The sequence below is a fragment of the Mirounga leonina genome, unplaced genomic scaffold, assembly GCF_011800145.1.
Source record: "Mirounga leonina isolate KUSES-001 unplaced genomic scaffold, KU_Mleo_1.0 Mir_180, whole genome shotgun sequence".
NCBI lineage: Eukaryota > Metazoa > Chordata > Mammalia > Carnivora > Phocidae > Mirounga > Mirounga leonina.
In genome coordinates, this window is record NW_023270469.1 from 9786622 (window position 1) to 9800405 (window position 13784).

At 48.0% G+C, this 13784-nt stretch overlaps 1 protein-coding gene across 2 annotated transcripts in view; it reads right to left on the reverse strand.

The window, feature by feature from the left end:
• VAT1L (vesicle amine transport 1 like) overlaps nucleotides 1–13108 on the reverse strand; it is a 139829-nt gene extending 126721 nt beyond the window's left edge. For both annotated transcript variants that reach the window (XM_035024736.1, XM_035024737.1), the window contains exon 1: nucleotides 12823–13108. In XM_035024736.1, coding sequence (XP_034880627.1) covers nucleotides 12823–13046 — 224 coding nt within the window. In that variant the 5' untranslated portion in view covers nucleotides 13047–13108. The remainder of the gene's footprint in view (nucleotides 1–12822) is intronic.
• Nucleotides 13109–13784: the final 676 nt, after the last annotated feature.

A 13784-nucleotide genomic window follows, 5' to 3' on the forward strand; every position in this document is an offset into this window, starting at 1 on the left:
TTGTCTAAAACAAGGACACCTTTTATGCAAATCTCAAATGGCACCTCTCATTGGAGAGCAGCCAGAATTGTCCTGGATGGACCTCAGGAGAGAGGAGCCACCTGTGTTCCATCTGCGGTGGGAACGGACACTCCGACTCTGCTCTCCCCATCACTGGCCTGTGGTTCCTGGCGCTGGCCCCCTCATGTCCGGCTCCATGTGGCCCTGCCTGCCCTCTCTAACCACTGATTTCAGATACACAGACCACTGCGGCCATGTGAGACATACAAAGCTCTCTGACACATTTGATGTTCTTTGTAATCTACCGTTTTGCTTACGAAGTTAATAATGCTGTCGTTGCCCCCACCCCCCTAGATCCCCTGATCCACAAAATCTGGATGACGATGAGGGCAGCACAGTTTGGGCTGGAGTTGTACAAGTCTCTTTTATTGCCTCTGAGAGAGGAAATATACTCAAACCCTATGTCCAAATGAGTATTCAAAACACACTTCAGTAGTATTCCAAGCATGGAGCAAAATGGCCAATGACAGGGAATCTAAATATCAAGAACCGGCTTTCAACAGAGACAGAAAAGCATGGTAGCGCTGGGTCCTAAACAAGCTCTCCTTGATGCCAAGACTAATCCCTTGATTTTTGGACCTGGAGTTATCTATTTACTCTCAGCCTCTCCTGGGGACACGGCAGTATTTGTTCCTGAGAAGGTTCCTAAAAAGGTTAAGATCTCTGTGTTCCATGTTAGATGTTGACCAGGTCTCTGACTTCAAACAGGTGCCTGGCAGTGATTGGTTATGTAGAACATTCAGTCGAATTCCGTTTAAATTCAGCAGCCCCTCCATGGCTCAGGGCTTGGCTCAGCATGAATGTTACAAGGGTGACAGTGGAGGCTGTGCTTCCCAGGAGTTCAGAGATCAATAAGTGACTACATCGTGTGACACTCCCCATAACAAGAGATGGTACAAGGGTCATAGCTCACACAGAGAGAGGGCAGTTCCTAACTCGCTTTGCAGGAATCGTAGAGGTGTCTCCAGCTAAGTATCCCTTAGGAAAGTGTGTATCCTCTGCTCCTGTTCTCCCAACCTCTTCTGCCTCATCCCACCTCCCAATGGTGGGGAGAAGGCAATGTCAGACGGTGCAAAGCAGTTCCTGCTTGACTTCTCACTGGAGGACCGGCAGGGGTCCCATAGAGAAACAGTCCATATTGGCTCTGACATGAACAGTGATCCCCTAAGTCATCGCTACTGATAAAAACCATGTTTAGTAAAACAGCTGTTTCAGTAGCAGAGAATGAGGTGAAGAATAGAGCAGGCAGTTGTCCAACTGAACATTCTGCAGCGGTGGAAATGTTCTGTATCTGTGCTGTCCATCCACTGGCCATATGTGGCTACCAAACACTCGAAATGTGGCTAGAGTGACTAAGGAACTGAACTTTTAATTTTAGCGAATTAATATTTAAATGTAATTAGCCTACGAAGGAGACAGTAGCAGAATCACTACCCTGCTGTCTTCCCCATAGATTATGAGCAACTCCGAGGCAGAGTCGGTCTTAAAATCCACCTCTCTCAGTGTTCGCTGCTTAGCACAGGGCATGTTCTGGTCTTGCAAAAACGATGCCTCTGCGGAAGGTGTCTGTAGGAAACTAGCTAGGAATGATTCAAGCTCCGTCCTTCCTTCTTGCTGAAGGGGATGATCTCGGCCATGCAGCCTTGGCGTAGCAGGAAGGAGGGGAACTGAGAGGATCAAAGTCCTGCTTGATTGATGTACTTTGGGAAGAGCAAAGATTTACTTCTGGAAGATAAAAGAATAGGTGTGAAAGGTGAGCAGAGATAAATGTGTAAGACAAGAGATCCAACGGTAGGCTTTGAGAGTCTGGGGGAGTCTGAAGAACAGCAGGGGCCAGTTTGGAGGTTAGCAGGAGGCCCTGGGGGGATGTAGATGGGGAGAGGAAATTTTTGAGAGGTGTTTCTCTGTAGCACAAATGGATCCAGCTTTGGTATTTTCCAAAGGACTCAACAGAATTTGACCATGCTTTGAAATTATGTTGGAAGTGGGCTTCTCTTCAAGAGCAAACAGACCCAACTACATCAAGGATACAAAAGGGAAAAAGAAGAATAGGAAAAGCAAAGACAATGTTAAAAGAGCAAAAGCAAGAAGTCGAGTCTCCCACAAGTGCTGTTGGCTGAGGACAGAGAGGTTGAGACTCCAAGGCAGTAGGAGGGTGAAAATTGCCTTTGCTGTTTATTTCCTATGGAGGAGCAGTGCCAGAGGAAAGGACGCCTCTGCACTCACACAGAGAATGCTCTCAAGGATCTGAAGGCAGATAGACCTTGCGGGAAGGTGGGCACATTGCTAGCTGCGTTTCACGTCCCGGGTTCTGGCTGCAGAATGCTGACTCAGAGTTTATTACAAGGTCCCCAGTAAGTACAATGTCAGTGATTTTAGCGGGGAGCGTAAAAAAAAGTATCCATTTACAAGATCATTCAGACCAATCACAGGAACGGTAGGTTTAAGGCTCGCCATTAGCTGATGGAACTAGGTGTAGTATAGACAAATGAAAAACAATTGCTCCTGATCTTAGACAAGGAATCTTTTTTTGAATAATAAAGGAAAGTCTATAACTTGATGGAGAGTCTATTGGAAGAAGCAGGTGTGTCTGCGCTGGGAGGAAGGGGAGGGGGCTGTACAGTACAGCAGGCAGTAGAGAAAGCCTCATCGGCGTTCAGTGTAGAACTCAAGACTGTGGGGGCCAGGGGAGTTGCCCCACTGTGGATCTGTTTGCATGAAGAGCAGCTAAGCATTCTGGGGAAAAGAAAAAAATTCATCCTAAGGGAAATGTGAGTTGGAGAATATGAGTAAATCTGGATCGAAGCCATCTGTGGCAATACAAGGGGGATGGGAGGAGCTTGATTACGATGCAAATCACCCTTCCTCTCCTGGGAGTTCGAGTCTAGGGCAGAGCAGTTGGAAAATGGGTACAAAATCCCGGAAGAGGAAGCCCTGGAGAGAGAGAACCCCGGCTCAGTCAGCATCAGCTCTCTTGGTCTAATTAGTTGTGTGATCTTTAGCAAGTTCCCTCGCTCCTTTGATCCTGTGTCTTCATCTGTGAAATGTTTGGTATCCTAGAAATTCCTATAAAACACTTAGCATAAATACTCAATGAAAGTCATTACGATAATAGCGATGACAAGTAATTAACGAAAGAGTGTTACATTTATTAGCTCTGAACAGCAGGGGCATGAATACATAAGGTGGCATAGACTGCTTTTAACCTATATGGAGTAGAAAGGGCGCTATGGCCCTACGCAGAGGGCCACACCACGTGGGATGGAGAGGAAATGGGAAACATGGTGGAGCAGCTCCAGTGTATGGTAGGAGGGGCAGAACAGGGCAAGAGGAGGGGGTCAGGATCAATGGGGCAACGAGGAGAACTGTCTGTGTCAGTGCAGGAAACCGTTGCACCCACCTGGCAGGTGCTGAACAGGGAGGTCCTGAGACCTACCAAGGAAGATAGGAACAGAGTCATGGACATACTGCTTGTTTTAAAAAGATGGGATTTTTCCCCCAGTAGGTTGGAAATAACTTATTATTTTCCAGTGTTACTGAGATATAATTGACCTATAACACTGCATTAGGTGAAGATGCACAACATAATGATGTGATATGTATGTATATTGTGAAATGATCACCACATAAGTTTAGTTAAATATTGTTTTAGCATCCAGGCTGCTAGGGCCTGGGTCCCCAGGTAGACACATGGCACAGGAATGCTTGAGTAAATGCTCTTGGAATAACAATCCCCAGACACAGCCCAGAGGGTTCTCTTCAAGATCCCTGCCTCCCGCGCTCCATGCAACGGGATGTAAGTAAGGAGAAAATTACAGAGCATCTTGCGAAGTCAGAGACCCACATTTCCCAGCCGAGGGAGAGTAGTTATTAGAGAATTCAAAAAGCGAACGTCCAGTTTCTAGAGAACAGATTGTATCAAGGAGAGGTAAAACCAAACTGTCCGAGAACATAGCCCCTTTGGTATCCTCTCAAGTCTCTGCTCAAAGCCCCACGTGCTGGAGAGATGTAGGCCTCCTGTCAGAGGAGGCTGAGGGGACAGAGGGGTGCCTGAAGGTACACAGGCATGGACCGGCTGCCGGCTGTATGAGCAAAGTCAGTACTGTTGGTATTTACAAGTGACACGGCAACTTTTGTAGAAATGTACCCCTAACATTTGGGGGAAAGTCGGTAACGTATTCATTCATTCCATAGACATTTATTGAGTGCCTGTGGTTAACCAAGCACCAGGCTTGGTGTTCACCAGTTAAATGATAATAGAGCAAGCTTCTAGCATTTCCAAGATTACCAAGGAGATTTAAAAGGCAGCGGGCCTCCAAGTTGAAAATATGATATATGTCATTTAATATGATTCAATCACTTTGTGCTGAGAATGTAAGGTCCCAGGATAGGGAATGGAGCTGGCTTCTCCAGTCCCCTCTCTGATTCGTCACTTTCTGTGGTGAAGATCAAAGTCTCCCATCCCCCACGGTGGCTACCATTTTGATTAAACACACATTAGTTCTGTGTGTTTCTTACCCCTGTCTTCTGGTAACTGCCCTCCATTCCTTTCAAAGTATCTACCCACCCCACCCCCCAAAACACACATACACACACACTTCATGTGTTCCTAGTACGGCAATCAGTCATGATGCTCCATTCTTCTAGGTCAGGGTAGGAGGGCACGAGATGCAAATGTGGCCAAGCACATCATTTCCTTGGGCCGAGCAGAGAGAGAAAGAGAGATCCAGAGGCTGGTATGTGATTCACAAATGGCCATTAAGATTACTTCCTTGATATTTGAAAATTGGGAGAAAAAATGGGGGCTCTGCATTGGGCCTTGCTAAACTTGCACAAGGCATCTGGGGCAGGAGGCCACCATCTCTCCTAGTCTCAGGAAGGAAGCTCATTGCAGGAGGAGCACATGAAGCTACCTCGTGAGGGGAAGACAAAACATGGAAGGGAAAAGAAAGGGGAGAGCCTAGAATGCCGGAGACAATTTCACCATGATGGTCAGCCTGACTGAAATAAAGGAAAGAGAAGTCAGAGCAGAAGTGACTGGTCTTCCTTTTGAAGATCTCTGAGCTTGGCCCAGCTTCCTGCACACAGTAGGACCACAGTAGTACATCTTGGCTCCATTTCCTCTCTTGTTCTTTCAGAAATTCATCTGAATCTTCTTACGTATGTTACGGCGCGATGGCACATCCTGTCTGGGTTAGTTTTGACATCAGGGTCTTGTACCCTTTGGAGTCTGAATAGGGACTCCATCCAGAAAACTTCATGAAGTATGGAGGGACTTTTTAATGTCCTATTCTTTGCGTCTCCTCCCTACCATTAATATATATTAAACATATACTATAGGACAAGGACTTCATTCAACAAATATTAAATATACCATCATTGCTAGGTACTTCAGACGTATTATCTCTTTTTACCCTCCCACAAAAAAATACCCCATAGGTGCTGTAATTATACCCACATTACAGATGAGCAAACTGAGATAATAAAAGCTGAAGTCATTTTCCTAAGGTTAAGACAGGTTGCTAAAACCATCAGATCCAGGATTGGAATCCAGGTCTGTTTCACTTCAGACCTTAACTATTGTATAACCAAAAAGCATACTTCCTCCCATCTGGTCTGGGTGTGTAGTCAATGCCAGCCCAAGAAATGAATCATTATCATTCCCCTCACAGAAGATAATTATCCTGCATTGGGCTTTGGGGACTACATCCATTTAGACACGTTGGGAGTAAGAGCGCCCAAAGCTTTCACCTCCCACGGGGGTTCTGTCTGGGAAAGCACTGTTTAGCACACCCCTGGCTCCAGAACAATGCTAGGGATGAGGCTTAGCTGAGGGACCAGGGTCACCGACAGAACGAGATTGAGGACAGAAGCTGACTGCAAGGTTTTCATCAAGAAAATATCATGTTCAAAGATGAAACAGCCTCTTTCACTGAAGTATATATTTTGTCCCCTGGGCCTTCAAACATTAAATTTACTCATTTTAATACCGTGGCTCCAGCTGATTTTCTGTGTGAGATCACACACAGAGGAATCAAACTAATTTGAGATTACACACCCGCTGCCCTTTCCCTATGAAGAGGCTCTTCTTGTTTCTAATTAAACTTCTTCTTCTACGACAAATGCCAAGATGCCAAAAAAGATCCCTATTAAGAGAAATGTCAGGAACTTGGGGTCATGGGGGTGCCATTCCCCCATGCCTGAGTGAGCTCTGTTGTCAGTGTTGAATGCCAGCGATGTACTCGGAAGGTCGTGGGATTTTGGTTCCTCTGAATGAGAGTGAACCAAACTCCAGAGGCTGGACTGTTCTGCACACCCAGCTACCCTAGAAATCCCTGCCACCACCTGTGTGGATCAGTCCAAATCCATTCCAACCCTGGGAATGAGATTCAAAAGCCAGCACCCTGCTCCCTGATGCCAGTGTAGTTTGGTGGGAGCGCAGCAGGACCAAGAACCAGAGGATGGCATCAAGTTCCCACCTGTCTTTTCACAGCTTGAGTGACTGAGGAAGGAAAATAACCTTTCTTGAATACCCACGGCATGCAAAGAGCAGTCAGGACTTGACAGACTATCAGCTAGTCTTCCTAACATACCAAAAAGTGGGTATAATTACCAAAGTGAGGATATGGGCAAGTTGAAAGTACTATTTGATTAAGATCACACAGCCATGGTGAGGTAGAGTTAGGGTCTGAACTCAGATCTATTGTAGCTTCTCGCTCTTTCCACTTCAGCTCTGAGTCCCATTTTCCTCTCTGAGAAAGTAAGCATGATAACCTCATGGGGTTTTGAGGGTCCGATGTAAAATGGAGGAGGATAATGAGCTTTGTTGCTCCAAAGATGGTGCAAGTAGAGGGCAGGATGAGCATGATTATCAGTCATCACTCCCTTGGCCCGTCATGGGTCACCTGCCATATAATTAAGATCGGGCTGCTATTTATGGGAACCTACTGTATGCCAGATGTATAAGATGTTCTGTACTTCCTTTATCTATGAAATAGAAGCAGCACTGGGCTTCCTTTCTTCCTCGAATTGCTGGGAAGGCAAGAAGTCCATTCCATTATTGGATGAAGAGCATACATAGTCACTATCCCCAGCCCTTATGAGGGAGGACACAGTTCATGGGAAAATGCAACTTTCATGAATAAGATCGATCCCTGAAGAAGCATCTCCATCTCCTCATCACCAATTGGGGCTCAGTGTGAGTCAGCACAGAGTCATCCTTTCCTGTCAAATCCTGGTATCTCTATCCAACACAGAGTGATTGAGAACACTTTGTTCCCATCTCCAGGCCAGAGGGGCTCCTGGCTTGGGTATCAGGGACCCTCCAAGCAATTTCTCAGTTTTATAAACATCAGTGTCACTTAGCCTCATGCACTCCATTTGTTTATTTGAATAAACACAGGAAAAATAATATTGGCCATATTTCATTGGATTGGCCTTATCAGTGACACTTTAATAATATACCTTTTGGAGATATTCTACTGTCAAGTTGCCAACGTAGCAATAGTTCAGTGGAGGCAAAGGGGGCAGATGAAGGAACTTGAATGTCTTCAGTGGATTCAAGGAGTGGTGATTGTGTTTAATCAGCGTGGATATTCTGGGCCAACAGTCATAGCAATTTGATCCTAAGTAGGTCTCTAAAGGGTCCCATATATCAGCAACGGAGGGAAAGTGGATGTTGTTTAGAAATACAGTGGCCATTTTGGGAGAGCGAGATGGCACTGTAACCATTTTGAGTCTTATCAGTTATACTTCACATCAGTCAAATGCATGCATGTTTCTTTATATTCCTGATTCCAGTCTTGGTGTCTGTCTGCCTGTCTGCACCACTTGGTCTCTCAGTCCTTTCTCTCTTGTGCCTTTGTCACTGAGTCTTTCTGATTTTCCCAAATGTAAAGAGTCCAGGAACAGGCTGACTTGGATTAGCAGTTTGTGATCTTCAAATGTCTCTGAATGTCAGCTTCCCATCTTTAAAATGGAGATAGTAATACTGTTATTATTGAGTTGTCATTAGGATAAAATGAAACAAAGTACATAGCAGGCAACTCAGTTCGTGGCTCCTAGCAAGTGCTCGGCAAATGTTAGTTCCCTCCCCTAGCCCAATGCACTCTACCCCTGCGATATGTTAGAATCCCACCGTATGTTGGCTTTCCTTTAGTGTGGCCTGCCGTCAGCCCATTTTCAGATCAGCCAATAGAGCCATGACTGGCTGGGACCATTTTTCATCCAACTGCTCTCGTTCTAGCAGTTTCATGTGGCCTCTCTTTGTAAATAATTCTGGGAAAATAAATGTCCCCAATCCATTAGTGCCTTTCCATCACAAGCCAATTTGAGCCACAAACCAGACAAGGCTTGTTAATGGCCACTTAAATATATTTCTGCAGCCCAGTCTAGAGACCCTCAGCCTCAAATCCTCCTAGCTTCCGTCCAAGAGATGTCTCAGTGTGACAAGACTTCTGAGGCAAAGGCGTAGACCTGACCCTTAGCCGTTCGGGGGGACCACGTATGTACCCTAGTCTGCCTAGAACAATTCTAGTCTGCTCCTGCTCCAGAGTAATTATTAATCAGTGCCCCTTTAACACCCCAGAAGTTCCCCTTTGAATGATATACTGTACATGGTAGCTATGGAAACCAAGAATAATAGTTTAAATAATAATAGCTATCATTTATTAACCACTTCCTATACGCCAGGCATCACCAAAAAGGTCTTTATACACTGGATCCCATGTCAGCGCCATTACAACACTGTAAAGGGAGGTGCTATTATCATTTCTATTTTATAGACCAGGAAACCGAAGTTTAGAGAAATAAGCAACATGTTCAAGGTCAGCCAGCATCGAGGGCATTGCACCTCACTCAGATCCTTTTTTCCTGGGCAGTACACCCATCCCCCCACTGCTGGAAGTGCTGGTGGCTCCTGGCTCAATGTGGCACCCTAAACCTCATCCCTCTTCCAGAGGAATGGAGCTCAAACAGAAGCCACCTTTGCCTGAGAGGCTCCATGCCCCCACTGCCCATACCCGACTGACGACGGGAGTGGGGGCCGGGAACGGGGGTGTGCGGGGGCAGAAGGGCTTCCCCTATCGCTTCAAGGTCGGATTGGCTCTATGGTACAATCCATGCTCCAGAACTCCTGGTGGGATCCAGGGGAGACGAAATGCTTGCTTAGCTCCTTCCTTGTCCTGCTCCCCTTGCTCCCATTCTCCTGAGAACACCCCCTCGATCTACCACTTAAAACACATCCCTGTCTTGGGCTCTGCCTCTAGGGGGCAAGACCCAACACATATGGCTAGCAAGTGGCAGGGCTGGGACTCAGGTCTAGGAAGGTCTCCCTCTTCATCACGGAGCAAATGTGTCATGACGTTGCCTATATTATAAACACGATTTCAGTGATGGCCTCCAAGTTATCAAATTGTCAAGAAGTAAGTCATAGAGGCATAGATACAACAGCACTGATGACGACAGCCCCAACAACTATTTATTTAGTGCCAGTCCCTTTGTTGCATCTGATCCTCTCAACAACATGGGGTTCATTGCATTATCTACATTTTGCAGTTGAGGCACGGCAAGCTTGGAGAAGCTGAGATGTGTCTGTTGAGGTCACACAGATAGGAAGTGATGGGGCTCGGGTCTACATCCAGATCCTTCTTCTTCCAAAGGCCACATGCTTTTTCTGCATGGCCACTTAAATCGCTTGCTGTGTATATTGCTCAGTGAACAGTTGACTAAAGGGGTTCCCCAGCAAAGCTGATGCTCTTGAAACAAATTAGAAGACTCTGCAATCCCTCCCACCCTGCACTCTCCAAAGTGGTTCTTTTTGAGCTGCATTTGACCATCATGTCTCCATTTGGGAGAGAAAAGCCATATTACTCTGGTAATAGCCAGAGAATGTTCTCTTAAGTCAGACATAAAAAGATCAAAGGAGCCATACTCATTGAAGAAAGGAAGGACAGCAAGCTGCATGCCAAATGTCCAGAGAGGTAAATCACATTTCCTGTGGCTCTTCCACAGAGGGAGACAAAATAGAATAAAAGGAAAACAGTAGAGCTTTAAGGAGAGACAGGCCAAGACTCATATCCTAACTGTACTGTCTCTGTGATGTTTTTAGCAAATTACTCAACATCTCCAAGCCTCAATTTGCTCTACCGTAATACCTATCTCATTGGACCATAAATGAGAGGGGGTAAATGAAATAAAATATGTATTTCTCTGTACCTCTTCTCTTCCATTTCCATAAAATTTATAGAGTAACCAACTTGGACCTTCATTCCAGGTCTGAATAATACTAGTTCAGATGGACTATGCTTTATTGCCAAGCAAACAGCATATCCTATTTGATGATAAAAGGTTTCCATTAAAAAGAGAGAGCAGATAAAAGGGGGACCTGCATCCAGGAAGCCATCAGATGATTCATAAAAATACAGAATGAGTCATCCTGGCTCCCAAGGCTAAACTTACAATCAGTGGGCATCTTTGGCCAGCCAATCCTAGCCCAGGGGAGGAGGAAAGGCCGGGCAATCTTCACAAACCTACTTCAGTACCCCCTTGCAAAACTGATTAACTCTGCTTCCAGCGTGGGAAGACAAAAATCAATCTGGGCCCTTTGCAATACTGGATCCCGAATGTTCCCCCATGCCTCCTTGGCTTTCTGAACAACCGGGGTGGGAAATCTGCAGTGATTCATGTGTGTGTGTGTGTGTGTGTGTCTCTGTGTGTGTGTCTCTGTGTGTGTCTCTCTGTGTGTGTGTGTGTGTGTGTGTGTGTGTGTACAGCTCCAAGGAAGAACAGGCTTGTGCATCTGGCTTTGAAAAGCAATCTCCTGGCTTTCATCTTGACATTTATTATTTCAAAATGCTTCAGTTCCTATCAGTATCTATGTAATTAGCTTAAGACTAGAGAACCCAGACCTATTTGTACCACAAGTGATGCTCTTTTCTTTAAAAAGTAGCTTCAACATTTTCACTCTCTGAACATACCCTGGATGGAGAGTCATAAATTACACACACATGCACACACACACGAAATATTTTTGATCCGTGGCTAAGGAAAATTATCAATATATAGTTTTAGTTTTACGAGGTAGACGTTCCTCCACCAGCAAGTGAAGAAAAATAAGGACTCAACAATCCTGGCTCAAGCGTCTTTTCTCACTCCATTCATTCAGCAATAACTGATTCCTTCAGCAGTAACTGATGTTGGACATAATGTGTGCCAAGCACTTGCTATGCTATGCTGGGCATCGGGGATTTGTTGGTGAAAAGGGCAGACGCAAGCCCTGCCTTCTGGGATCAATCAGCTTGGTTCGCGAGAGTTAACAAAATGGAACTGTACAGGATCCCCCAATTTGCAAAAGCTTCTTCCCTTACCCTGAATTCCCAAGTCATGTTTAGAGGCAACTGTGACCTGCTACATGTGTGAGGAGTGAGTCAGAAACCAGCGCCTGCTTCTCTTACGAGCTGCCTTCCAGCCTGGCATGTGAATCCTGCACCTGCTCTCAAAGCAGCGAACGGGAGGAGAATCTCCTTTGCATTTTTCTTGCCTCTGCATATGGTCGCAGAGTCCAGGTTTGGGGTCTAACCTAGGAACAGGTAAGCTGACTGCTCCTTTCCCGAGCCGAGTCTATTGCCTTTAAAACACAGACATGAGAAAGGGTAAGTCCATCTAACTGTGCGGAGAGCAGGCTCCCCTTAGGCGCTTCCCACGCTACTGCATAAAGAACTCAGAGCGTTGGGTCCAGGGAACCCCCTGGGGTGAGCCCTCCCTCCTAGAACTTCAGAGAAATGATCATATAGTGACAGCACACAGAGAGGCTTAAGCCCTCCAGAGCGAATCCCAGCTGGGCATAACTCTGAAGTTCCCCCAGGAGGAGTGGGGAATGGAAGGACACTCAGATTGCTGAGCTCCGTTTGAGATGGGGGCAGGAGTTCTGAGAAGATTGCCGGTTGTTTGTTTTTCCACTTTGGAGAAGCACAGAAGACGCTGGTGGGGAAGAGGGAGCCTTGGCCTCACCCCTCACCAAGCTGAGATGCTGCAGGACCTAACCCCTGCTTCCCAGACCCTTTCTCCCTACCAGGGCACCAGAGGGGTAGAATGCAGCAGTGGGGAGAGAAAACGCACTTCCCCAGCCCTGCACTCTGTTGCCAGCCCCAGCAGAACCACACACAGCACAGAGGCTGAAAAGATCGAGTAGCAAATCCTGACCAGGTCAATTAGTAGCTGCCACGAGATATTGGGCAAATCACTGTCTGAGCCCGGGTCTCCTCACCTGAAACGGGAGATAATGATGGTACCTAACTCATCGGGTCCCAGGAAGTATTAAATTAAGATCGCACACATAAAACTCTAAACACGAAGGCTGGTACACAGTAAGCCGACGGTTATTATTTTTTTTTAACCGTGTTAATCAAACTCCCTTTCCTGGCAGCTGAGCTGTCTACCCGACGGAGAGCCCCCGCAGCGCAATCTTCCAGACCCCGGGTGCTGGGCACCACCATCCACCGCTTTCCTCCCCTCGCGGGAGCTCACAGTCCCCTCCGGTCACCCCTAGATCCGGCTTGGCTAGGGCGAGGGCCACCTCGCAGCATCCTCCTCAGCGTCAGCCGGCCGCCGGCCGCGGGGAGGCTCTCAGACCCGGGAAGGGCGCGCAGGGGGCGCCCACGGCCGCTCTTACCCGCGCAGCGGCCCCGCGGAGGCTCCGCCACCCCCGCCCCGGGAGCGCCGAGCGCGCAGAGAGAGAAAGCGAGAAAGACGCGGATACTGGACCAGGCTTTGACGCGGATCTTGAGCTCGCCGTCCTGCGGCTCGGGCATGGCCTTCCTGGTGACCCGCAGCTTGTTGAGCCCCCCGAAGCCGGCCAGCACCACGGCGCGCATCTCCTGGGCGTCCCCGAGGCGGTGAGAGCCGCCGCCCTCGGCAGGCTCCTTGCCTGCCTCCTTCTCGATCATTTGCTCCGTCTCCTCCGCCTTCTCCACGCCTTCCTTGGCCATTGCGCACGGGGGCGCGGGGCGCACGGGCTGCGGCTGCTGCGGCGCAGGGGCCTCGGGCTCCTCTCCCGCGGGTTCCTCCTGTTGAATGTGGGATGCTCGGCTGTGCAATGGCTGCAGCCTCTGCGAGCCGCGCCAAGGTCCACAGCCTCCGCCGTAATGCTCGCAAGAGCCGCGCCCCCGCCCGCCCCACCCCTCCTGCTCCCTGCCTCTCTTCCCTGCCCAAGCGGAGCCTTGACTCCAACTCCAGAGCCAGTCTCAAATCGGGCTCTTGATCGCAGCCCCAGAACCTAGACTTGCCCAAGATTCGTGGATAAAACACGCACAGAGGACGCAGTGTCCTCCGCGGTAGGCGCAGTACTTTGTTATTTACGGCGCAGGCTGGGCGCCTTGAAATGGACAGAGACGAAGGTCTGGGCCTGGAGGATGCCTCCCGGAGACTGGCTTGCCTCCTCTCCCGCTGGTCTGCGGGGGCCAGCGGGGTAGACGGGAAAGGGGGCTGTTTCCCAAATTGCCGGTACCGGCTGGAAAGGGGAAGAGGTTCGGGAAGCGGAAAACGAGAAATCCCACTTACTCCCCTGAGGAGTCGAAACCAGGGTCTTTTCACTCCAGACCCTCGGGGTCAGTGCAGATGCTCTTCACCAAGCATCACCAGGATCCTCTTATGATGACTAATTCTCCCCACCCGCACCATTTCTGGCCACCAAAGAGGCTTCAGAAAAGAATTCGGTACCAGAAAAG